The sequence below is a fragment of the Glycine max genome, chromosome 6 (assembly GCF_000004515.6).
Source record: "Glycine max cultivar Williams 82 chromosome 6, Glycine_max_v4.0, whole genome shotgun sequence".
In the NCBI taxonomy this organism is placed as follows: Eukaryota; Viridiplantae; Streptophyta; class Magnoliopsida; order Fabales; family Fabaceae; genus Glycine; species Glycine max.
Window position 1 is genome coordinate 22,857,359 of NC_038242.2, and position 27,983 is coordinate 22,885,341.

At 35.2% G+C, this 27,983-nt stretch overlaps 1 protein-coding gene across 1 annotated transcript; it reads left to right on the forward strand.

The window, feature by feature from the left end:
* Positions 1–1,723: 1,723 nt before the first annotated feature.
* Positions 1,724–14,507, forward strand: LOC100794836 (putative GPI-anchor transamidase). The gene is made up of 10 exons (XM_003527111.4): positions 1,724–2,144; positions 2,597–2,638; positions 2,725–2,869; positions 4,499–4,728; positions 5,061–5,118; positions 12,283–12,360; positions 12,495–12,583; positions 12,965–13,046; positions 13,681–13,854; positions 13,948–14,507. The coding sequence occupies exons 1-10, from the start codon at positions 1,999–2,001 to the stop codon at positions 14,110–14,112; spliced, it is 1,209 nt and encodes a 402-aa protein (XP_003527159.1). The 5' UTR covers positions 1,724–1,998; the 3' UTR covers positions 14,113–14,507.
* Positions 14,508–27,983: the final 13,476 nt, after the last annotated feature.

The following is a 27,983-nucleotide window of genomic DNA, read 5'->3' on the forward strand; positions in this document are numbered from 1 at the left end:
TCACGTGACTAGTTGCCGCGCACACCACGTCGGTCTCCACGAAATCAACGTTGTGGAAGTTGCAGTTGAAGTAATTCAACAACGAGTTTCAACAACACCGTTTCGTTTTTGAGCTAATAATTATGAAACTGCCACCTCGTACTATATCACAGTGGTTATTTTCGACCGATGTCATAAGTGTGTCGTAAAAACTGCTTTTTTTAGTAGTGGGAACACCATATTGAAGTTATCGATTCACCACCTCAAACTTCCGCAACACATTGGCAGTGGGGAATTTCCGGGATATACATTTGGTGCCGCTGCAAGTGCAAGTCGAAATAACAATTCCAGCGGAGAATGTTGAAGTACTCCTACTCCACCCTTTCTTCAATAGTTGCGCGTTCCTCGCTCTCCGGCGGATACTCCTGATCAGCAAAGTTTGTCGTAGACTTTACATAATAGTTAACACCCTTTGGTGTGGTAAACCGATACTCATAAGGATAGGTCTATGAAAGCGAGTACAAGGGTTCCGATGAGGTAGAAGCAAAATAAGCAGCACATGAAGCAGCTGAGTTAAGGTGCGAACATCGAGACCAACAGAACCATTAATTGAAAATGATTTTTATTTTTTGTTTTTCATAATTTTTTTTGTCAGTTTGAGTTAGTGATATATTAAATGTTTTATCGTAAGTCTTCACGGGAACTTAAGTGATGTTAGAATTGTATCGTGTTATCACTTAAATGAAAATGATGAGAAAAAAAATTATGTGCAACAAAAAAGAAAAATTATTTCGCGACCAAAGAATTTGTTCGCTAAATGTCAATCGCTAGCTACTTGAAATGGTGACAGAACTATGTGCGTTGCAGAAACGTCTCTAAGACCTTAGAGACGTAACAATAATTCAGTCGCTAATAAATAATTAGACTTTAAAGTATAAAGTAAATTAGAATAAAATTTGGCCGCTAGGTTTCACTAATTTTATAATTAAAAATGAATTAAAATTAAATTTGGCGGCCAATTTGGCTGCTATTTAATAATTAATTTTTAAATCTAAAATAAATAAAAATGTATTTTGATTGCTATTTAATATTTAATTTTTGAATATAAATTAAATAAAAAGCAAAGTTCGATCGCTGTTTAATATTTAAATTTTAAATATAAAATAAATTAAAAATACAATTCTATCACTATTTAGTATTGAATTTTAAAATAACATGAATCGATCACAGATTCAGTCGTTAAATGAATATATGTTGTGCTTTTTAATTTTTTTTCATTTATTACAATTTGTCCTGCTTAATAATTATAAATAAAAGTGGAAATTCATAAATGTAAATATATCTAATAAAAAAAATTCTAATTGAAAGATTTATAAAGTGCAAATTCAAAGTTTTATATAAAATACAATGTCAAATACCCAAATTAAAATAAATAATAACCTCAATGGTCCTTTGCATTGTTTTTGCTGTCCTTTTTTTTTCTTTTATATTACAGGTTTAAAAAAATCTCTCCCTTCCCCATTCCCTTCAACCAAACACCAGGTAAAAGTAAAAAAATAAAAAAGAAAGTATTTCAACGGGGTTTAAAAAAATAAGAGGAGTGCAACAGTGTCTTTTTGCCTATCTGAGAAAAAGTAAGGGTGGAAAGAGAATTAATAATGGTGGGGATAGTAGTCCCTTTGGATCTGGATCTGTGGGCCACCCAAGGAAACTAGCCCGGAGAAAAATATACTTGAAGAAGAGTTTTTGGTTGTGTTGGAAAAATTACAATTACTGCCACCAGAAAACCGATCTCGTTCGCCTGAAGAACTACCTAATTTATTTACACTCCCGCCGACACCGGCACCGGCACCGGCACCGGCACCAAATTCATTTAGGCCCGTGCTTGGTTTGACCTACATGATCGCCGAATCAGTTGTCTTGAGATTGCGGGATTGATTTGTGTGGTTGCAGTGATGGAACTCTTGTTTGGTACCGGAAGAAAAGAAGGACAACTTTGATCATAGAGAGAATAAAAGCATGGGATTAGGTGTGATTAAGAAAGTAGCGGTAATGATACTACTGATAATGTTTCTCAGCTACCCTGTAGCATACTCCTCATCTTCGTCTGAGACTACGATGCACACTAATAATTGGGCTGTTTTGGTCTGCACATCTCGCTTCTGGTACATCAACTTTTCTTTTTCTTACTCGATTAGTATTTTTTTTTAATCCGTAGGAATTGAACCCCATATGAAGGTGGTTTACAACACTCAGCATCGTGGACAAATGCAGTAAATGCGGTCAAAATTGCAGTTACGGATAGTTAAAGAACCTTGATATTGCTGCCCAAATCATGGTTGCCACCCATTTTTAAAAACCTTGATATGGCTTATGACAATGACCATAAGGGACTGGGTTCTTTACTTTTTGTTTATGGTTTTGTTGTAGAAGTAGAACTGAGACTCCTTTGGAAATGTATTGCATCCTAGTGATCCTACAATAGAAAAATTGTAAGTCTGGTACACACAAAAACATTCAACTCGGCTTACAGAGGAAATATGAAATATAGTTTACCTTGAGGTTTCTTGTCTTATGACATTGATTGTATACTAAGTATTCTGTTTCTCTTATTCAGGTTTAATTACCGGCATATGGCCAATACCCTGTCATTGTATAGGTACGTATACAACTTTGGACTTATTTTTAACTGTTTGAATGATGCTTGACAATGATCTATTGGCCTTTAACTTCGTTCTCATTCAGGACAGTTAAGCGGCTAGGAATACCGGATGAGAGGATTATACTCATGCTTGCAGATGACATGGCATGTAATGCTAGAAACAAGTACCCTGCCCAAGTTTTTAATAATGAAAACCATAGACTTAATCTGTATGGGGATAATGTGGAGGTGAGTTTTTGGTATGGATTTTTATGTCTGAAATCTGAATCTTTTATAGACTATTATGGAGAAGATCTTTATTGTTAAGCTATCTCTGCCTTGTGGTTCTGTGTGCAAACCTAGGACTGTTTGTTTTACAATCACAAACACTAAGCTAACTCCTTTGTATATTTGGTACTTTTTCATTGAATCATTACATTTCCAAAATGTGGTTTATCATTGTAAGAACTTTGGGTTCCAAAGCTAGATTAGCTGGATGAAACTTATCCTGAACTCATCTCTTGCATGTGTTCTTTACTTTTTTGTTTATAGCTTTGTTGTAGAACTAAGATTCCTTTGGAAATGTATTGCATCCTAGTGATCCTACAATAGACAAATTTGTAAGCATGTGTGTAGTTATGAGGTCCAAGGCAGGTTGAGGCCGCAACCCAAAAATTTGCCTCACTTTGAGGGAATGTTGTGGCCAAATTAAAAACAAAATAAAAACTACATCTTGGCAATAAGATTTAATTACAAAATCAATCATTTGTGTGCTTGATGGATGTCTCTTTCATATTAGAAGTTCCTCAGGTCGTCTAAAATGACGCAATCAAATTCTGCCATCCTAAGAGAAGGGTTTGTGTGTCACTAGAGGATATAATCATAGATTAATATTAGAGTTTAACATCAGGGTATGGCCTGGCTGTGGTTCCTAACCAGACTCCATTTAGTCTGTACTGGAACCAAAGTAAGGGCAATTATATAGCTGTACTTTAGTACCTCTGGTACTCAATTTATTTATTAATATATATATTATGTTTGCTGATCAAAAAAAAAAATCTGCCATCCTTGCTGAGGGAAACTGGCTTGGCTGTCTTTGATAGAACTCTGTTGTCAATATATTGGACTCTATCTTTAGGTTTTTATTGTATATGGAAATCCTATTATGTCTCTGAATCTATCTCAAGAACTTTATCTGGGATATGGGGAGTTCTCTATTAGTTTGGCAGAGGCTTCTCTAGGTTTGCTTCATTGACTGTATCCATATGCTTGTGGTATAAATATCTAAAATAAGCTTTGAGATTCCTTTACAAACATATACATTATATTTAATTATTCATACATTTTGCTATGAAGGTGCATGTAGTACTATGATTTAATTAATGAAATTGTTACGAAATGCAAGTATTTTTATGAAAACTTTGCTTCATAATGAGCCTAACAGAGCTAAGCTGCACCTGGTAGAGAACTTTCTGTGTAAGGTTGAATCTAACTTCAAGTAGTTTAGTTCATCTATTGGGCAGTTGCGCATTATTAATTAATAGATTGTATAAAGCCCATAACTTCTTTGACAGTTACCTGAGTTTGTCTCTCTTGTTAAAAGTCTGCTTACATCCAGAAAATATCTTTTACTTTCATGTAATGTTTTTATGTTCATTTTCATTCCAAATGTTATGTTCTCTAGTGGAGAAGAAGGTACTACTGATATATTGCTCAATGGCTAAACTTGAAAAAGTCCCATGTTCATTTTCTTCTCTCATTTAATTGTTTCTTGATCTCTTGTAGTATTAAGAGAGAACATTTGTCTCTTTCTACTTTTTTAGGGCTCTTGATATGCTGTATCTTTTAGAGGATGATCATTTGCCCGTAATTGTTCAGGTAGACTATCGTGGCTATGAAGTGACAGTGGAAAATTTTTTACGGGTACTTACCGGACGTCATGAGACATCTGTTCCAAGGTCCAAGCGACTTCTTAGTGATGAAGGAAGTCATATTCTTCTGTATATGACAGGGCATGGAGGTGATGAGTTTTTGAAGTTTCAGGATTCGGAAGAGCTTCAAAGTCATGATTTAGCTGATGCTGTGAAGCAAATGAAAGAAAAGCGCAGGTAGTATTTCTTATTCAACTCTTTACTTGTGACCTATGAATTGTAAATTGATTACATGAAATGAAAAAGAATTTTTTATTAATGAAGTATTATTTGTTGGGGTGGTGATTTTTGCTTACAAAGAGGAGGATAGTGAGCTGATAAAAAAAAAAGAGGAGGATAGTGAGTCCTCCTTACAAAACAGAAAACAATAAAGATGAAGAGGAAATCACTGGAACAATGCTAACCGTGTCCTTGACAAATAAACTCACGAATAAGGACTCTGATTTATTATTCTTATGTATTGGACTAAGAACTCATTTTTGGCTCATACTCATAATGGGATTTGTTAGGTTTAAGGAGCTTCTGATAATGGTGGACACCTGCCAAGCCTCTACTCTGTTCTCCCAGGTCTCATTGATTTTGTATTTTACTATTCTTGAAAACTCCCATGCTTTATGAAATAACAGTATGTGATCTTGATTCTTGAGTGTTCCTTGTCCAGAATTAATTAACACTTATTGTTGAAGTGCATATTGGAGTACGGTTCTACTCTATACATTTTTTTTACCTGTACAGCAGTAGTTCAGTACACTCTCTGAAATTCAATTGTGCAAAATGTTAGTTTTAGAGTTGATATCTGTCCAAGTTTAATGCATACCTTAGGTATTCACCTCATTAGATTTATTTTCTTAAATGGTGTTTTTTCCCTTGATGGAATGGTCATATTTTCTATCATTGGTAAAAACAGTGCCTGGGTAATCAAGGGCTGAGCTACTTTTCTTAGGTGGCCAAAATTTTTAGATTTCATTATTTTATATGTATATTTTTCATACAAAAAATAAAATTATGAAAGAGTTTTGTTAAAATTCAGTCAATTTTCCTTCTGTATAAATGATGGTTACTTTTTTTTTTTGGAAGGCAGAAAATATATAATATTATTAATACGAAAAACAGTACCAGGGGTACTGATGATAGAACATACAAAGCAGCTATGCTGCCAGCCTCCCAAAAACAAAACAGAAACCCATCACAAAACCCAACCAAAACAGAAACAACCCAGATTAAGCAAAGGCCTCCATAAGGTTGGAAGACCAATGGTTAAAAGGGATATTAAAGTCTTTATCTCTAGCTTTAGACCAGGACCAAGCTAGGAATAAGGCATCATCCATCACTTTGGAAGATACAGAAGAAATGCCCTGAAAAATCAGTAAGTTCCTATGCTTCCAAATAGCAAAAGTTAAGGCAATCCACCACCCACACCATCTAGAATGGTTTCTCCCTACAACAAAATCATCACAAAATAGACTGAAATGACTTGCTGGAGAAGAAGGGAGGGCTCCAATAGCCTGGATCCACCTCAAGGATTCCCACCACAAGCCAATAGTCTGATTGCAGTGGAAGAAAAGATGGCCTGCCTCCTCCTGCTCAATATGACAAAGAGGGCAGACATACTCCTGCAGGTCCACATTTCTTCTATGGAGGTTAGCTCTAGTGGGGAGCCTATCCTTAATAAGCCTCTAGGTGAAAATGGCAGCCTTTGGGGGGATTTTTAATTTCCAAATTAGCTGAAAGTTCCTCCCATCTGAAGCAGGTCTATTCTGATTTGACAGAAGCCCATAAGCTGACCTGGTAGAATACAGCCCACTAGGATCAGCTTTCCACAGCAAGTTGTCTTTCAGATGTCTCTGAATAGGATAGGCACTAATCTCTTCCATGAAAGTCACAGCTACTCCCTCCTCATACTCGAATAGGTGTCTCCTCCATTTCAAATCCCAGCTCCAATTATTTTGGGAGAAGTTTCCCATGGTGGAAATAAGATCATTCTACTGCTTACTAATCATAAAAAGCTGAGAATATTTCTGTTGCAAGTTGCCATCCTCCCCCAGCCAATTATCTTTCCAAAATCTAATTTTATCCCCACAGCCAGCCTTCCATGCCATATTTTGATGGATAATCTTGAAGTCATTGTGCTGATATAGCTTCCTAAGATCCCTCCACCATTGAGAATCCCAGCAATGAACTCTGCCATTCTGCAAGGCTGACCACCCTCCATATTTGGAATTTAAAACCCTGACCCAGAATTGATTCTGATTAGAATATAAATCCCGAATCCATCTACCCATCAGGGCTGCATTAAACTTGAGCAGATTCTTGATTCCCAGTCCCCCTTCTTTCTTGTGGAGGCAGATGTCATCCCATTTGACCCAAGGAATCTTCTTTTGATCATGCTCCCCCTCCCCCCCACATGAAGTTCCTTTGCAGAGACACCAATCTATCAGCTATTCTTTGAGGTAGTTTAAAGAAAGATAGGAGATAAATTGGTAAAGCATTCAAGACAGAATTTATCAAGGTGACCCTGCCAGCCATAGATAAGCTTTTCTGATTCCATTTAGAGAGTTTAGCTTCAAATTTACTGATCAACGGCTCCCATACCACCTGACTTGAAGATTTGACACCAATAGGAATACCCAAGTAATGAAAGGGAATGCCTACAATTCAAAAACTGAGCAGCTTCATGAGCCCAAATAACAGAATTTCCAAAGATCCCAAACTGGCTTTTAGCATAATTAATCTTCAGACCGGAGGCCATCTCAAAACCTCTAAGCATTGCCTTCAAGACAAGAACATTCTCCCAAGAAGCCTCACCAATAAAGACAGTATCATCAGCATATTGGAGGATATTAATAGGCTCCTTTTGCTTCCCAACCAAGTAACTTCGATAAAGATTTTTCAGAATGGCCTCTCTCATCAAACCAGTGAGACCGTCACCCACTATGTTAAAAAGCAAAGGGGCTAGAGGGTCCCCTTGTCTCAGACCTCTAGTGGGGGCAAATTCTTTAGTAGGGCTTCCATTGACTAAGATAGAAATGGTTGCTGATTGGAGACAGGCAGCAATCCATTGTCTCCATTTAGTGCAGAAGCCTACTCTTGACAGCATATAATCCAAGAAAGACCAAGATACAGAATCATAGGCCTTTTTAAAATCCACTTTGAAAACCATGACTGGCTGCTTTCTCTTCAAAGCTTCCTCAACCACCTCATTAAGGATCAGAATTCCATGAAGGATATGTCTATCCTTTATGAAAGCTGATTGTCTTTCATCAACAATACCAGAAATGACACTCCTCAGCCTGTTTGCCAAAAGCTTGGCTATGACTTTATACATACACCCAATGAGAGAAATAGGCCTGTAATCATTTAAAGATTGAGGATGACTTGTTTTAGGAATAAGGGCCATGAAGGAAGCATTGCTGCCTCTAGGGAACCTTCCATGATAGTGGAATTCATCCACAAATCTCTTGAATTCAGGTTTCAACACCCTCCAAAAAGCTTTAATAAAATTGAAATTAAATCCATCGGGCCCCGGGCATTTGTCTCCACCACAACTCCAAACAACATCTTTAATTTCTTGGTCTGAAAAAGGGGCAGTAGTCCCCTCTCTTTGATTCTGATCAATGGAATGGAAGAAGACCCCATCTAGAGTAGGTCTGAACAGATTATCTTCAGTAAATCTATGGAGAAAGAAGTTGAGAACTTCATCCTTGACTAGGTTAGGCTATTGAACCCAAACACCATCAATGAAGAGACCCTGAAAAGCATTGTAGTTTCTTCTGAAGTTTAAAACTTTGTGGAAGTAAGCTGAATTACTATCACCTTCCTTAATCCACTTCTCTCTAGATTTCTGTCTCAACAGGGATTCATAAGCATTTGAAGCCTCCCACAGCTCTTGTTGAATGGTCTTCTTGGCTTTGACTACATCTTCAGATAAGGGTCTATCACCAGCTATAATTTCCAAGTCATGGATTTTACTAGCATTAATATCAGCATTGACTATACTCCACTGTTTGATGGTGTTTTTGAGGTTTCTCAGCTTGTTTTTAAGAACAATACCCCCCCCCCCCATCCACCCTACTGATCCTTAGACCAAGCCTCCCTCACCATCCTTTGGTACCCTTTTTGATTGAGCCACCAATCCACCACCCTAAAGGGCTTGGGACCCCAAGCTACCATCTTAGTTTTCAGAAGAACAGGGCAGTGGTCTGAATAATCTCTATGGAGAACATGCTGAGAGGTATCAGGCCATAGGGCTAACCATTGATCTGAGACCAGGAATCTGTCAAGTCTGCTCTTGACAGATCCATTGGACCTAAACCAAGTGAAATTACCACCAAAGCCTCTAATTTCCTGAAGATCCATATCTGAAATCCAAGCATTAAATTCTGAAATGTCAGAATTGTCTGTCACCCTTTGGGATGATCCAATACGTTCCTCCTGGCTCCTTATGCTATTAAAATCCCCAAGGAAGCACCAAACACCATTAGGATTAGACAACTTCAGCTGTCTTAACTCCTCCCACAATATTCTTTTCCCAGCTAGATCACAAGGGGCATAAACATTGACTATGAAAAGCCTCTGATCTTCACTAACCCATCTCCCATCTAACAATAGAAAGCTATGACCTTTAATTCTTCTATCCACATGAAAAACTGAATTGTTCCATAAACAGAGTAAGCCACCAGCTGCCTAAACAGAGGGGACACACTCCCAAGAGACAGTGGAATCCCCCCACATTGACTGGCAAATGATTTTATCAAATTTCTCCCTTTTTGTTTCTTGAATGCACACAAGATCAATCTTATGAATTAAATTGAGCCTCCTTATAGCAGCCCATTTAATCCCCCTTCCCAGCCCTCTAGAGTTATAAGATAGGATAATCATGATTGATGATTCTTGATACCCCTCTCAACTGCCATGGAGTTGTCTCTCTGCTCCATCTGAATCATCATGTCCCTGACCTTCTGAGTTTCCTCTCCATAGGTGAGGCCCATATCATTGACTAAAGCCAATTGATTTTCCAAGGTAGCCTGGTTACAAATGTTGGCTCTCGGGTCCTTCTTACAAGCTTTCTGACAGGCCTCATAAGGCTGAGGGTTTATTTCCTTGGGAGGTTCCAGAGCAGATTGGGCCTCTTCACTATATTCCTTAAATTCCTTTCTTTTAACATAAAATTTCATAACAGAGTTAAATGGGCCTAGTGTTTGCTGGCCCAACTCCCCCCCTTCCTTTTGAATATTAGAAGGACATGCAGATAAAGGAGTTTGACTCTCCAAAAAATTAGACTGACCCCTTCTACAGGCTAAGCTTTCCTTAAAAGCTCCTTTTTTTGCTTTTCACCCTCCAGATTACCAGCTTTAGCACCAGACAAAGCCACCAAGCCTTTTTGCTTCTGATCCACTTCTGCCACCTCGATAACTTCTTCTTTCTGCTCCTCCACTACAACCTTTGGGTTGTGGTTTACTTTTTCCATTTGCATGTCTACACAACTCCCACTATGAGGCAAAGCATTTAATGGTTTCCCCTCCTGGAACAGATGACCGTTGCTGGGTACCTGAGGACTTTTGTCCTCCACGAATTTGTTGTCGCGGTTCGATTGGGCCACGTCGTCCTTGTCAGCGACAGCCCAGTCCAGATGATAGCTGTCGATGGGTTGGGTCCGATGGTCACGTCCCACGTGGACCGGTTGGATATGTCTCCAGTGCCTGGAGTACCCACCGTCGGAGCCGTCTGACCCGCCGTCCATGGAGGCTCCATCGATGTCGGCCCCTGGGGTTTGGCCTGCGTGTGTTACCGGGGTGTTTGGCTCCGTTGAAAGGGGGGATGGAGGAAAACACGTGATGGGTTGTTTGAAATTCGTCTTCATTCCAAACCCATGCATGTCTTCAACGACATGAAGAACGACGTCCACTCCGTCGATGACAGCTGGCACCGCCGTCTCGATTCCCGGCCTCCGCTTCGTTCTAATCAAAATTCTCGCCGCATCCATCCTCCATCGCTCCTCCACCATTTCATCTACTTCCACCAACTCACCAAGCTCCGCCAACACCCTCTCCATATGAACTACCTCCCATGCGAATGGTGGTAAGCCCCATAGCAGGACCTAGGCCAACCTGTGTGTTGGAAAAATATTTTGGGACCACTTCTGAAGGTCTAGGATAGGTGTGGAGCCGTTCATCCTTTCCTCGTTCACTAAACGGAGCGCCTTATCATCTTCAAGGTTAGGTAAGATAACCCAGTCATCAACCCAGTAGCGAGGGTTGATATCGGGGTCTAAAACCCATCTCAGTTCCTCCTCCACTCTTTCAAACATGCCCCTATTCTTCAATCTACCCACCCAGGCCTTCTGTAACCACTCCTTGTGTTCCGTGGTTGGGTTCAAAATCACAGGGCTCTGGACAAGTCTGTTATCACCCTGAAAGGCCACCTTCTGGTTAGACCAGGTATCCTCTCCTGGTGTCACCCCCCCTAGCCACCTCGACATAAGACCGAAGTCTTCCACCTATGTCATATACTTTCTGATCACCTTTGTCATGTTGCAGCACCTCCTGTATTCTCTCCTTTCCGTGTATAAAAGTACCATACTGATATCTTCTATTCACCTTGTCCCTTTCAAACTTTGGTCAATTAACAAACATTTTGATCCCACCAAGGAAAATACTATTATCCAACTGCCTTTCCAACCTCTGTACGTCATGAACCTCCTTGAACCTGACAAAACCAAATCTATGGCCTGCCTTGTTTTTAGCTTTATGGATGAAAACCTCCCACACCTTACCCCACCTTTGGAAAGTCTGTCATAAATCCTTCTCATTTAGCCCATCAGGGAATCTTGAGAAGTAGAAGGATGTGACATCATCCTTATCTCTCCATGTACCACTCCTATCTTGCTGTTTACAATTATTGAGCACAGAACGACCTCTCTTTATTACTGTTTTCTTCTTCCTCCTATGAGATACTTCCACCCACCCTTCATCAGTTCTAGTAGGGCTGTTATCCTCCTCGTAATTTGCCCTCCTACTCTCTGCAAGACCCCTGTGTTCACCATATCTGGTGTTTCTTCTCCTTTCTCTAACAGCATACTTCGCCCCATGTTGGCTAGTTGGGGATGGATGATGGCCTTGGCCCCCCTTTTCCCATTCTCTCACTCGAACGCGCCCTCTTACACTGTCACGAACTCTCCTTCGTATTCCCCCTCTCTGACTCGCTCGTTCTCTCGTTCTACCCTCTCTCATGTGTGTGTGTGTGTTTCTTTGTAGATAATCAGCAGCATGTTATGATGGAATAATACACTGCTTATCTAAATGATGATGGTTACTTTGCTTTCTGTCATGAGCATTTTTGTGGCAATTACATAATTTTGATGAACGGAGATTTACAACTTTCCTATATTGAGGGTTGTGGTTTTAACTAATTGTACAACATATTTTCCTTCCCTTCCAATTAAACATCATATCTTGAACTACAAAGAATATGAATTTGAATAGTCTGCTTTTTGTTTTTTTGTTACTTTTCTCCTCCTTCCATAGGTTTTATCTTCCTGGATTAAATCAATACTCTTAGCACTTAGTGTCGATTAATTATTAAAATGTATAGCTCATGCCAAGCCAGTCTGTTTCAATTTCCACCTGGAATTTATAATTGCTTATATGTGATAATAAGAAATTATGTTTTCTGTCTAGCTGATTATTCTTCCTTAAGGTTTGTTGCTGACTGTTCTTTTTCTAACCATGGCAGCTTCATTCACCAGGTGTTTTGGCAATTGGAAGTAGTAAGAAAGGAGAAAATTCATATTCACATCATTTGGACTCAGATGTATGTATAAATTTAACAGTCCTTCATACAATTATTTGACATAATCGCTACAGTTTATCCATTGGGTTTCTTGTTTGAGTCCATGTTCTGGACGACTAAATTTCTTTTGTAATTGTTCTTTATAAAATATTCAGGTTGGCGTTTCAGTTGTTGATCGTTTTACATTTTACACTCTTGCTTTCTTTGAGAGGCTGAATATGTATGACAATGCTTCATTGAGCAGGTACATTAAAATTTTTATAAGCCTTTTCACGTTAAGGATTTTATCCTTGCTATCAAGTGTCTATAGAGTAGGCTTGTTCTTTTCTTTTATGGTTTTTTAATTGAATTTTACTTTCCAAACATTTGATGCAGTTCTATTTCTTAATCTTTGTTTAAAACAGTCCTCTTTAAAACCCAATTGGTGATTAAAACTTAATTGACCCATTTTTGGTAAAAACAACTTTCATGTTTCTATCATTTTTAAATGCTCAAAATCATTGTCCTCTGTTATTTGGTTAGCAAGTTCATAAATCCAGACTTAAGAGCAGCTGGAATGAGTTCTGCAGCATGTCAATGAAGGCTAAATTTGTTTACTCAGTTTTTTTGGGTGTTTGTTTTGCAGCCTTTTCAATTCATATAATCCAAATTTGTTGATGTCAACCGCATATTACAGAATGGATCTATACCAATGCCATTTAGAGGAGGTAATAAAATTATGGACTTATTTTTAATCTTTTGCTCTTTTTTTGTAAATTTATTGTTTGTGTTAATGAATCTAGTTTCCTAAGGTTAAAATTAGTCTGTTAGTTCTTGAACTATTTGAAAATTTTTAAATTGGTCTCTATACCTTCAGAAGTTTGTAATAGGGTCCCTGAACTTTTAAATTATTTTTAATTGGATCCCTAGGTTAGGGTTCCATTAATTAAATTGAACAGAGTATGTTTGATCCCGGCCAGACACTACCTTATAATAACATATAATTGGTTTTGTTTCAAAATAGAAATTCAATCCAATCCAATCCAAATTTTGACTATCCAAATTCATGAAATAAGTCATAACTAATTATCAATTTTACAGCATATATACAAATTCAATCAAGGAAATTAAATTTGGCGTACAGCAATAGGAAAATTCTTAAATATGTACAAAATATAGAACTTCGCACACTTTTAGTTTAGTTTGGATAGAATTGATTTTTAAATTTGGTTTTGATTTTTATCTCTTAGCTCAATTTTTAGTTTTTAATTGGATAGGGTTAATGATTTAGTTTGATATCTGCTACTGTTGATGATTTGTTTGATTCAAGTGATGAGTTCTTGTTTTGTCCCTTCTTTCTAGGTACCTGTGACAAACTTCTTTGGTTCTGTAATGAAGACGATACATACTGATTCAGCCTACAGATCCCGGTCAAATAAAAAAATCGGGGCAGCAAAAACCAAAATGTCTCCGGATGAATCAATATCTGACAGTGACTCAGATGAGGAGGATCAGTTTAATAATTTAACTGCTGAGGTGAATTTAATTTATGCCTCATTCAGATTGCTTTTACAATTTAAACTGTTTCACGTAAAGCTGAAAATCATGGACACTGGATTCGCTTTGCAGAAATATCTCCAGTATAGTGTTGGACAACTATGGAGTGTTATTCTCAGCAATGCGAATACTTTTGAAAGCATCGATAGTTTGGTGTGCTATGGACTGCTTTTAATGCTTCCTTTGTTGATATTTTCCACATGGCTATCAAAGTATGATTGGGGAAACATTCCATAATTTTTTAGCAGTGCCGAGACATTTCTTGATTTCTTTGATGCTGCTATGTGCCACTTTTGCTTGAAATGCAATTTCACCCAAAAAAGAAGATTATTGGCTGCATAATATGGGGGGCAAACTACTGAGAGAGCAGCTTCATAGTTGTTGCCTATCAGCTGTATTATTCTGTTAGCCATTGTTTTTTGCCATGGTGCAGTTCATTCTGGTAGCCATTGGTATTTGCCTGCTGCTGCTGTCATGTTTCGCTTTGTATTTTGATGATTATGATTATGGTGGTTGTAAACTGTATGATTTTTGTAAAACCGTTCTCTCTTTTGTTTAGATATTACGTTGATGTCCAACATTGGAACATTGCTCTTTTAAGAACTCGGAAATGAATATGTTTGATCATTTTATCTATTTGTACAATAAATGCTATATTTTTCACCCTTGTAAAACATATTTATTTAAGATGAATTAAAAATGGAGTGTAGCAATTTTTTATGGTTAAAAATTGTCACAAATAATTTAATACTTGATAAATAGTTACACAAGCAATTTCTACCATCAGAAAATGAACACTAAATAAAATAATAATAAAATTTACATCATATCATCATATTTAATGGCATAAATAGAAGCTAAAGACTAAAATCTTAATGAAAAAATTGTTTAGAGACTTTAGTCAGTTAAATTTTAAGGATTAAAACTTAAAATTTGATTTTTAAGATTAAAAAAGTTAGTTAACTCTTTAAAGTAATTGTTTTATTTTAAATATAAGAAAAATTATTTATATTAATATCAGTTCTTTGCACAAGATGTACCTAACTGATTTAAAAAGCAAATTACAAGAAACAAAAGAACTCAATACCATATACGGCATCTACAAGACAGAACACGTGCTTCCTTGTGCCCTCCACTTAAAAGTAGTAGCTTTTAAGTTAAGAAATATGTGTGAGAGGATGTATTTTATTTTAATTAAATACAAATTTCCTCCGCACTCAAATATTAGAAAAACAAAATATTTTTATTTCAAATATAAGAAAATTTTATCCTACTTAATACTATTCTCTTTAAATACTTTTTAATTGAAGTTTTAGTTCTAAGATTTTATTTATTTCTAATATTCAGTTTCAGTAAAGAATAAATTGAAAAAATAATATTTCATTAAGATTGATATAATTAAACATGTGATTAAGTAACTTTCTTAATTAACATAAATTTAATTAGCAACTAGGTGTACGTAAATTAATTACAAATCCGATGTTTAAATTTCATACGACAACCCAACGATTTAAATTGCAAATCCCAACGGAAGAGGCGTACGTAAATTAATTGGAAATTCTGGTGTGTTAAATTTTATGATAATTCAACAGTTAACGAGTCATAGTTTTATTGGAATAAATTTGAGTGTATGTTGAAAAAAGAAGTTATATGAGAAGAATATTTCTCTCACCACAAACATTAATTTGGAAATCCGAACGGTGGGGATGTGCAAAAATGAGTTTTTAATCTGGTGTTCAAATTTCACAATGATCCAACAGTTAACAAGTATGAAATTATATTTTTATTAGGACAAATTTAGATTTGAATGTATGCGGTGAAAAGAGTGTTTTGGGAGAGGTATCATAAAAGTAAAAACTGACATAAAATGACATAATATGTCTATTTATAGATAGGATACTCTATTTACTTTATTTTTTTCTTTTTTTTATTATTTTATAAACAAAAATTCTATTTTACTCTATATATATCAAATGAATAAATAAAACATCCTTTTATTTTCTTTCAGATCATTAGTTTAATTAATAAAATTATTTCTCTTTATTTATTTAATTATAAAAAAATTCATTAATTTTTTAAAATTCTATTTATTTTTAAATAAAATATTTTTTAATTTATTTTATAAAAAAATAGGGTGTTACATATGTCCCGTTTACTCATTTTGTTTCGGAAATTGTGAAAGACTCTTAGTGTAAAAAATAAAAAGGCAGTGGATCACCCTATTAAGGCCATAGGGTTTATAGGTTCCACAACATCTCCTTTCATAGAAACTGAGAATTGAACTATATATGTAGGCCTAGTTTCATCCAATAAACCTATTTATAATGAAATCCCATTTTCCTTAACAAAAGAATGAGGAAATTCCAATTCACTCTGTCAAAAACTTTGCTTATGTCAATCTTGAAAGCCATTTCACTCACTTTTCCTTTCTTTTGGCATTTCATGTGATGAATAATTTCTAATGCAGCATAACATTTTCAATGATGGAACGATTTTCCAAAAAAGCTGCGTGTTCTTGGGATACACAATTTGGTAGAAGAGGTTTAAGGCGGTTGGCAAGAACTTTTAATGATATTGTAAAGGACATTGCAGAGATAAATAGGCCTAAAATCCTTTATGGAGACAGGATTAACAGGAGTTGAGTGTTTGGAATTCACAAGAGTCTCGCAAAGGAAAATAACGTTGATACGGTATGCACAGACCAAGTCGTGAACAGCAGGAAATGCTCTCAGATTACTCAGATCCCGACAGTTCCAACTTAAAAGACTCATTGACCTTGACGGATCCGATTGCCAGGGCCCACCATTAAAAAAGGAATGTATGGGAAAGAGGAATTTGAAACTGGGGCAATAGTGTTCTTTGAAGGTTGCACTAAATTAGTTTCGTTCACGTCCATGTTGCTGCTGCCATCAGTCAAGTGTCGCTTCTTATCTCCAATAATTAATTCATTCGTATGATTGCCTTCAACGTTCATAGCATCAATCGTTGGTTGAGTCATTGTGCTTTGATTTAGCGTTGATGGCTGATCGGTCCGTTGAGCATTTATGTTTGTGGTATTGATTGGCATTGAGAGTGGGTTGGCACGTTTAGGACATGAGTCAGTAGCAATGATTGCCTCATGATCATTTTTGCTAACCGAATCTACAATAATGTTAGCACTTGAATGCTCCATGAATTTCGATGCAATCAGGTTGGGATTTCGATGATATTATTGTTAGCATTTATTGTTTTTGGATCCCGCGCATTAACTTGTTAGAAAAATAAAATAAATAAATGGGAAAAAAATGCAAAGTTTTATCATAAATAACAAAACAACAATAGCAACACAGTTTGAGAACATGAATCAACGATGTACTATATCATACAATAAGCATAAAGGAAAATAATTCAAGGGAAAATTTTTGTTAGCCTGAGTTGAAGCGCGCAAATACTATCCTTAGAGAGAAAACGCCCCCACTACATTAGTAGGAAAATCTGATTGCGCTCTTCTCTTAAGATACGACAACAACAGGTTGGTTTCGATCGTGTGCAACGAAAGGATATCGAACCTTCTGACGCCAATGCTCTTGCTTTCAAAAATAAGTTTTTTTATAAGAAAAGGAAGAGAAAAATTTAGAGAGAAAGAACTCAAGTAATTTTTCTCCCTGTGTGTTTTCTAAAGAGGAGGAAAAAGATATATATATATATATATATATATATATATATATATATATATATATATATATATATATATATATATACACGCACACACACACATAGACCCCTTATGCAACAACAACAATCTGACAGTTGGAAATCAACTTACAAATATCAAAACAAATACGTAATAAATTGCATTGACCCATTAAAGTAAAATCTTAGAAAAGATAAGAAATCTAATTTTACGATTCTAAAACAAATAATTTATTTTATAAAAATAGAATTAATATGAGTAACATATTTTTATAAATTTTAAATTATATAACAAATATTTACTAACATTAACTCCTTGGACCTTGATGGCTTCCTGAAACTGTCGAAAAGACCCAAGGGTTAGATCTGCCACCTTGCTTAAGCTACCTTGCACTGCCTATTCTAGTTGATCCAATCTCTGCTCGAATTTCATGGCCCCATCCTCGAACTCCATATATAGTCAATGCTCATAATTAGGATTTTTCGGCATGAATCATCTACATGGCCAAGTAAGCCACATAGATAGCAGGATGAACCAAGCTTTTCATACTTGATCAATACGTCCTTTGCTTCACCTCCTGGCTTCTTTAATTTTAATGATTTTACTAGTGACTTTCGAACGTCAAGAAGAACTCGTAACCTCATGTATGAACAAAGATAATTTGATTCTTTTCATAATAGTCTAGGTACTTGCCTATTTGATTCCCCACGACTTAGTTGACTGACTTTGACATGAAACCAATTGGTAATCCATGGATTTGGATCTAGAAAGACACTGAATAAAGGAACCATTGCTGGATTTTTCCTTGCTTTGATAACTCCAAGGATTAAGAGATGCTTATCAAAACTAAGATTAGTTAAGTACATGATTTTATTACTTAATGATTATGAACCACTCCTAGAAAGTGATTACACGGGCTTTCTATTCCCATAACTATTTTTCTATGTTGAAGATAACTCCCTATGAAACACAAACTTAGATCTTACTTTAGAAGAAAAAACTCTCTAAAACTTGTAATGTGTTTTAGGGTTAAATACGATTTTGGTCCGTAAAAGATTTATTAAATCTAGTTTTTAGTCTTTAAATTTTTTTCGTTGGTTTTGATCTTTGAATTTTTTAAAATAGGTAAAACTAGTTGCTCACAAGTTAGTCACCTGGATATCACATGACATCCACATCTATGATTTGTTAAGTACTTGATTGTATTACTTATGATTATGAACTACTCCTAGAAAGTGATTACACTTCTTTAATCAGGCTTTTTGTTTCTCATTACTATTGTTCTATTAGCTTAGTATAACCCATATGAAACAAAGACTATGTTCGGCAAAATTAGCTTAAAAGTTAGTTGGTAATTGAAACGGAAAAGCTAGTTTATTAAATTAGAAGTATTCGATGAAACTAACTATTAAAGTAGCTAAAAAGTATAAAATAACAAAAATAAACATATTTATATTCTACTATTTTATGTTTTATTTTTTTCATGTTAAGTATTCTACTATTAATCTTATACTATTTCTTAAAATATTTTTAATCAAGTTTAAAATAATTTTAAAAAATACAATTAAGTAGACATTATACTTTAGTAAGTTAATTAGTGTAGTAGTTAAAATAAATCATACAATATAAAATTATTCGAAAAATAATAGACAAAATATAGTGTTGAAATAATAAATTAAATAATATAAGTGATACAATGGTTAAAATAAATATTGCAACATAAAAAATGTAAAATATAATTAAAAAAACCCTATCATCTATCATTATCAATGTCTTAATTTATAATACTAAATTAATAAAATAAATAATATAATCATTAAATTAAGAATACAATATAAAAATATCCAAAGCATAATATAAAAAATAAAATAATCTATGTTTCTTTTTTATTGTTTTTTTTAATCATTCATACAGAGGAATTCAAAATATTGTAAAGAGAACATATCAAAGCATTATATGTGGACTGAAAAAACATTAAAAATACATTACATGGAGAAAAAAGGTTACTATGCACATTGTGAAATAAAATGAGCAGATATGCATGTTGGAGGAAAAAAAGGAGACAACAAACATATAAATGAGTAAAAAAAGAAAAACAATAAAATCCTAATTTATTTAAAAAGGGTAAGTAGGAAATTTGATAAATACATTAAAGATAAAAAGGAAGAAAATATAAAAATTTAGAAGCTAGCATGTTTAAAAAAATGCTAGAAACTATTGAGAAGCTACTAAAAAATTATTTACTGAACAATCAAATGAGCTTTTCAGTTAGTAAAAGAATCTAGAAGTTAGCCGAAATGCCTTGTCGAGCATAACCAAACTCTCTAAAACTTGTCATTTTTTAAGGTTAAATATCATTATGGTCCGTAGAAAATTCATCAAATTTAGTAGTTTTTAAACTTTTCCTGATGTGGCTAACGATTGACATGGATGTCAAATGTTAGCCATGAGAATGCCACATAAAATCACGATTTTGAAAATGTAGGAAATAAGGTCCATTTTGACCAAATTTTCTGGAATCAAAAATTGATTTTACTATGAAAATGTAGGGAATAAGGTCATTTTTTTTTTAATATTGAGCAAATGTTCGAGAACCAAAAATAATTTTTAAATATGATTTTCATTAGGAATTTTTTTAATTCTTATAGCAAAAGCAAAAATACTTGCAAATGAATGCAGCATCTAAAGTGTTTGAATGGTGTCCCACATGTTTTGGAAGGAAACAAAATGTTTTTTTTATTGGAAACCCAATGACGTAGCTCCATGTGGAGCTTGTAGGCCTTGGATTTTCTTCATCAATAGAGTCATTTGCTTCTTAAAGATCATGGCAGTGGAATGGAGAAGGAAGAAAGATGATTGGAGACGCCACTTCAAGGATAAGATGAGTAAAAAAGGAGCTCACCACCATAGGAAGCCATGGATAAGAGCTTGAAGGTAGGGGAAGATGAGTGGAGGGAGAGGGAGAGAAGGAGCACGAAATTTTGTGCCTCAAATGAGGTCTGAACTTTGAAGTGTAATTCTCAAATGATCAACGTTGAAAAAATACACACACATGGCCTCTATTTATAGCCTAAGTGTCACACAAAATTAGAGGGAAATTTGAATTTCTATTCAAATTTCACTTGAATTTGAAATTGAATTTGTGGAGCCAAATTGTAAAACCAAAATTTTAATAATTATGATTAGTGAATTTTAGCTATGGTTCATCCCACTAGTCCAAGATTCTCCACTAAGTGTGCTTAGGTGTCATGAGGCATGTAAAGCATGAAGGACATGCACAAAGTGTGACTATATGATGTGGCAATGGGGTGTAGCAAGCAAATGCTCACCTCCCCCTCTAAAATTTAATTGGATTGGGCTTCTCCCAATTCAATTAAATTTATTTCTCAACACACACATCAAATATTCACTTAATGCATGTGAAATTACAAAACTACCCCTAATACAAAAACTAGTCTAGGTGCCCTAAAATACAAGGGGTGAAAAATCCTACATTTCTAGGGTACCCTACCTATATTATGGAGTCCTAAATACAAGACCCAAATATAATGAAATCCTAATCTAATTTGTACAAAGATAAGTGGGCTCATACTTAGCCCATGAGCCCTAAATATACCCTAAGGCTCATGAGAACCCTAGGGCCTTTTCTTACGTCTTTGGGCCAATCTTCTTGGAGTCTTCTATCCAATTCCCTTGGGGGGTAGGATTGCACCATTCCCTCCCCCTTGAAAAGGATTTGACCTCAAATATAGAGGTTCTTGAAACTCAAGGATTCTTTCATCAACACCTGTAAAAAGAATAAATACATATGTATTAGTGGTGTTGGGTATGTTAGAGTAGGATAAGGACTGAAAACTCCTTTCTTGGCCATCTTTCCATGAGAGAACACGGTTCCTTACCAACTCAATGAGTGGTGATACAAGTATAAAAAAATATGGGACAAACATTTTACAAAAGTTTGGTAAGTCATTGAAGTCCCAAATTTCCTTTATACTTGGTGGAGTGGGTCACTCAGGAATGACCTTTATTCTCTTAGGGTCCGTGGGAACCCCTTGATCACTATTTAAAAATTTAAGTAAAGTAATGGAATAAAAGATACTTTTTTCTTTATTTTCATGTTGATTATTCCTACAAAAAATTACGACAAACCTAAGGTGTTCCATATGAGCACCTAGGTTTGTATTGAAACCAAAAATAAGAACAAACCTACCTAATAAGTCCTTATCTACACGAATCTTGAATATGTTGGGCGCATGAGTGATTTTACAAAAGAGGGTTGCACCACTCAACACATTCATCATATCACCTATTTTATGGATTTGATGTCTAATAATACCTATTTTGGGCACCAACAAAGCACAAGGATTTAAGCTCTTACGAACCAAACCCCCATCCAACAACTCCTTTACTTGAGGAATAATATCAAGCCCAAGAGGTGTGGCAGTGCTAACAAGTTACAAAGGAGAAGATGTGGAGGTTGTCTAAGAGAGAAAATTTCTTTAATATTTGTCTTTATTGCTAAATGAATTTCCTTCTTAGCTAACCTCTTGGAGGAGACACTTACCTCCTTATACTCCTTAACCATTAAAGGTTGTTCTTCTTCTTGGGGGTAGATTTCTTTGCTGGATCCTTCTCCTTTTGCTTCTTCACTTTCACTAGAGGAAGGCGAAGTAATAGCCTCATCTTGGCTACTATAAATGTCTTGGCCCCTCATAATCATAGTTTTCTTGGTGGGGCATTGAGAAGTAATGTGTCCTCTTCCAAGACATTTAAAGCACTTTATGAAGCTAGTCTTTTCTTGCATACTAGCCTTAGGGGGTTGCTTTTCTATTGTCTTCCGCTTATCATCTTTGGGCTTACAAGGTGCCGCCCCTAAGATGCCTAGACTTTGGTCTTTCTTTGGATAAGAGTGAGAGCCATAAGATTTTGAAGTAGACTTTCTTTTAAGTTGTTGCTCTATCCTTATTTCTCAATCTAAGTAAGCCTCTACATTGTCCTTCCCATGGAAGTATGGGAGGTTAATGTTAGCCTCTTGAGGATTTCTTTCCTTTTCTCTCCTATGGGAGTGAGGTATAAGATGTGACCTATGCCTTCCTTCATAATAGTCACGAAGTTCTTCACTTAGGCTCTTACAAGAGTCATGACTACTATAGGTGGCATGTTTTTCTTTTCTTAACTCTTTTAGTATTTTCCTTCTTTCGTCTTCCCCTATTATCTCTCTTTTATCTTGACTTATTTCTTCCACTCATTTTTTCATTTTTCTTTTCTCTCTTGTTTTTCTTTCCACAACTTAAGGGATCTCAGCTCATCTAATATCTTATACAAGGGGTCCTTAGGAGTAGAACCCTCACCATTAACACTATATGAAGAATGAAGACTCATGTTGGTTCCTAAGTTGTGGTTCTTTCTTGTTGGGGGTTTGAAAACAAAAGGTAAAAGAAAATATGGTTGAAACTAGCCAAAATAAACACTAAAAGAGGTGTGAAAGATAAGATAAAAACTAATTGGTAAAAGGAAAGCTATCTAGGCGGTTTGACAATGGAAGGTAAAGGAAATAAGCTATGAAATTAAGCAAGAAATTAAAGTGCAAGAAATGTAAACTAGGCGAATCCTAAGAGTGTTTGGATGACCACATTTAAGGTTCCCAACAAAACACTCGCTATCCTATGAAAAAATTGCCTAAAATTATTACACACAAATGGAAGTTTGGTAACCTATTGGAGGCTCCCAACACACTTCCAATGAAAAGCTTTTTTGTTACAAAAACTTGAAAGCAATGAAGGTAAGTAAATAGCCAATTATAAAATTACAAAACGGTCCTCAATTTTGGTGGTTGTTCTCCCTTTGGTGATTCACTCAATTTGGAGTACTTCTTAATCCAATTGCTCTTAAGGTGATTGGCCCCTTGCTTCTTGACTCAAATTCTTCAAGGGATGACACTAATCCTCCTTTCCAATTCCCTATATGGCAACTCACAAACAAGAAAACAAAGAGACAAACAATAACCAAAGAACAAAAAATGAAATGAAAGCTAAACCAATAGAGTTTTAACAAGACAAAATTTCAAGGATTATTCAACAATTAAAGCAATGAAAATCACATAAAAGAAAGCTAGGACTCAAAGAGAAACTTAGAATGACTCTATAGTAGAGTAAAAAAAACTATAAAAAAAACTCAAGAAACCTCTAGTTTTGGCACTTTTTTTCACACTAATTTTCAATTGAAGTTTCAGAACTAAGATTGGTATAAAATAGGCACTAATTATAGATAAAATTTTGAGCCAAAACAACAAGCACACTTCCATTTTACTTTTTTTCCTGGACACTGATTTTGCTGCCAACTTGTCTGATTTTCCATATTTTTTCCTTTTATCCAAATCACTTGGTTCTTTTTTTATAATTTTTTTCCGTATGTCTGGAAAATTCAGTAAACATTTCAACTCAAAATTCGCATTGACCAATTCCCAATAATTTTTACAAGTACGTATGTTTAAGCTGCCAGCACCAACGATTTCAACCTAGAAACCAAGAGTAGTGTTTATGTTGCTTAAGGCTTGGATAATTACAATTTGTGTTTGCTTATGCTCAAATGTCTTGAATAACACAATTCAAGATAGCTTAAGACTTATTTTGATTCACAAATCCAGCCACAACTCAACACCACAACTCAAGTTCTTGGTAGGCATCATATAGGAAACTTAGGAAACAAAACAAAATTTAACAACAAGACTACTTCTAGGAATTGATTTAGAACATGTTATGAACTAAATAACATGCATGAATTAGACTCAAAATTCAAAAGATAGGCTAAAAATGACAAGAATACAAGAACAAATGTATCTAGAATTCAATTAACAAAATCAAAATTCAACACAAACTTAAAACATAATGTGACAATTATTATGACTAAACATGACTCTAAGACAACATGGAATAAGTGATTTACACTTAGATCTTTGTGTTTTTTTTCTAATCAATATTTTGGAAGAAAATTTAGATCTAAAGGTTCAGCACAAGAAGATTATGACTAAAAAATGATAGAACCTAAAATCAACACAAAAACATGATTCAAGAGTGGATCTATAAAATTTGAACCATAGAAATACAAGATCAAGTGTAGATCTAAGATTTAATCAGTTTATTTTTTTGAATCTACTCTAAACATAACCAAATCACAGGACAATGGAGGATATACATGGAGAATAAGATGAAGAACAAGGAATTAAATTGAACTGACCGAACAAAAAGATAGAGGAAGCAAAAGAACATCACTTAGATGGAGATGCTCTGATACCACATGACGTAGCTCCATGTGGAGCTTGTAGGCCTTGGGTCTTCTTCATCAATGGAGTCCTTTTCTTCTTGAAGATCATGGCAGTGGAATAGAGAAGGAAAAAAGATGCTTGGAGATGCCACTTCAAGGAGAAGATGAGTCAAAAAGAAGCTCACCACCGTAGGAAGCCATGGATAAGAGCTTGAAGGTAGGGGAAGATGAGTGGAGGGAGAGGGAGAGAAGGAGCACGAAATTTTGTGCCTCAAATGAGGTCTGAACTTTGAAGTGTAATTCTCAAATGATCAACGTTGAAAAAATACACACACATGGCCTCTATTTATAGCCTAAGTGTCACACAAAATTGGAAGGAAATTTGAATTTTTATTCAAATTTCACTTGAATTTGAAATTGAATTTGTAGAGCCAAAGTTTATAGCAAAAATTTCAATAATTATGATTAGTAAATTTTAGCTATGGTTCAGCCCACTAGTCCAAGATTCTCCACTAAGTGTGCTTAGGTGTCATGAGGCATCTAAAGCATGAAGGACATGCACAAAGTGCGACTATATGATGTGGCAATGAGGTGTAGCAAGCAAATGCTCACCTTCCCCTCTAAAATTTAATTGGATTGGGCTTCTCCTAATTCAATTAAATTTATTTCGCAATACACACATCAAATATTCACTTAATGCATATAAAATTACAACACTACCCTTAATACACAAACTAGTCTAGGTGTCCTAAAATACAAGGGCTGAAAAATCCTGCATTTCTAGGGTACCATATGATGCAATCCTATCCCGCAAGGACATTGGATAGAAAACTTCAAGTAGATTGGGCAAGAGATCCAAGGGAAGGCCCTAGGGTTCTCATGAATGTCTTTTCTTTGGCCATTCTACCTCACATAAGGGTTACAAGTGTTTTTCTCCAAGTGGAAGATTATTTGTGTCTAAATATGTTCTAATTAATGAGTCTAAATATCAATATTCAGCTTTGTTTGAGTCTGTTTCTTCTACACCTGAACCTTCTTCATACTCCACTCCCTTTAATTTCCCTTCTATACCTATCATACATAATCCTTTGTCTAACTCCGTAGGTTCATGAGATGTGCATACGCGTTGAATGTTACTATAACATGAACTTATTGAAACTCTAGCATTTCTATTCATATTGAGTCAATGTAAGTAGTTATGTAGTCTGAAACATGCTATTTTTGTTGTGGTGCTTATAGGAAACTTGTAAACAAATAATTTTGACACTGGTTTCGTCGTCCCTTTTGCACATTAGGTGCTGCAACTAATTAGAAGTGCCCTCCTCCACGTCAAGTACTATATCAACCATTGTAAGCCTCTGCTCAGTTTGAACATATTGTTCTTCCATTTCATTGATCATTAGCTGGGAGTGAATTTCAGAGTTGTTGGTACCACTGATCATGTTTCGGTGCTGGGGTTAGACGAAAGATCGTTTCATACTAATGCAACATTTTTCATCCATGTAAAATTAATATATGTCTTTTGTCTATTGTTGTTAATGTCAATGGGTTCCCTTTATTTTTCTTCCACTTCATTATTTCTGTTAATATTTTCTGCTTAACATGCAACAAGATATAAAATAGTCAGTATGAATCGGTCTGTATTTGGAAGGAAAACAAATCCCAGTGAGCCAATTTCCATGGTATTTCTTATTTTAAGAAATTTGAATATTGGATATAATTCTAGCATTCAATGCTTCAAAAGAATTTAAAAGCAATCTATGACAACTTGCTTATCATGATTCGGTCTGGGATCTCCCAATTTAGTTTAAAAATTGAAGTTAACCTCAGAGTTATATACTATTCAGATCTTCCAAAATGTTATATAACAAGATAGTAATAGTAATATGATATGGGTATGAGCCATTGAGTAAAGGCCAAAAGGGAATAAAATGAGACTGTGAAGAGCTTACAGTATGCAGTGGCTTATCTCTTTGATTAACATCATTGTCTGACCACTTCTTTGATAAATTTGATGATATGTGATTGTGGCAATCTTGAAATAAGAAATTAAAAGCTAAATGTTTGAAAATCATATTATAAAGTAACAAATATTGAAAGATTAGATTACGGATACCTTTCAAGTTGGAGCTGAATTTCAATGCATCTTCACAATATTGATTTTTGTTCTTCAGTTCCACTTTTAATGCAAAAACTTTGTGATTAGCCTCTTTTAAATTAGTTTTTGTTAGCCGAGTGTCAAGATCTACATTTATGAATGCATGATTTTGTACTTGCTCCTCAAGTATTCGATTCAATTCTTTCAAGGTTTGTAACTCCAATTTGAAGTTGTTAATAGTTTTCTCTGATTCCTGAAGTTGATTTATAGCTGATTGGAGCCTCCCTTCCAAGGCTTTTTTCTCAGATTTAGAACTGATTACTTTATCTTCAAAATTTTTAATTTCTTCCTTATCAACATATTGCATGTCTTCAGTTGGAAAATCATCATAATCTAAATTAGTTAGCACAGGCAAACATGATAACTATTCTTTGGGAAGATGCAACTTATCTGTGTCTGCAAACATCCCTGTTTCAGCTTCATTTTCACTTAGTGTCTCATCCCAATCAAATTGTTTTTTAATGGCATCCCTCATACTAGAAACATCTTGAAGTGAAAAGCAGTGATTCATAATCCAATCCAAAGTTATCGTTAGTTTTGTGGCAAATTTTTCATATCAACCTTGTCATTGAGTAAATCGTAACACACATGGAGAAATTGCTGCAAGGCATTCCCGAGTTAAGATATTTTCCACTGGAAAACATGGACCATGTAGCCTATTAGCATTCCTTGATTCTTATGTGTACGGATATTTCCATCTTTTTTGTACAAGGAATATGAATTATCATAATCCTCAGCAGGCATGCTAATCCCTTCAATAAGATCAATTATCTTACCTATTGATTGGCTCAGATCTCTTTGAGGTTGCTGTTTAGTTCCCTTTATTGATAAAATATCGGCAACATTTACTTCACCACATGGATCTACCATAGAATTATTCAACGGTTTCCATAAGGTGTGCTAACTAAAATGGAGAGTCTTAGATCCATCAAATGGATGGCCTTTTCTTCAATCAAACCCACATTGATCTGCATTATTTAGATAGCTCAAAGCCAATCTAATATCCTCACATAT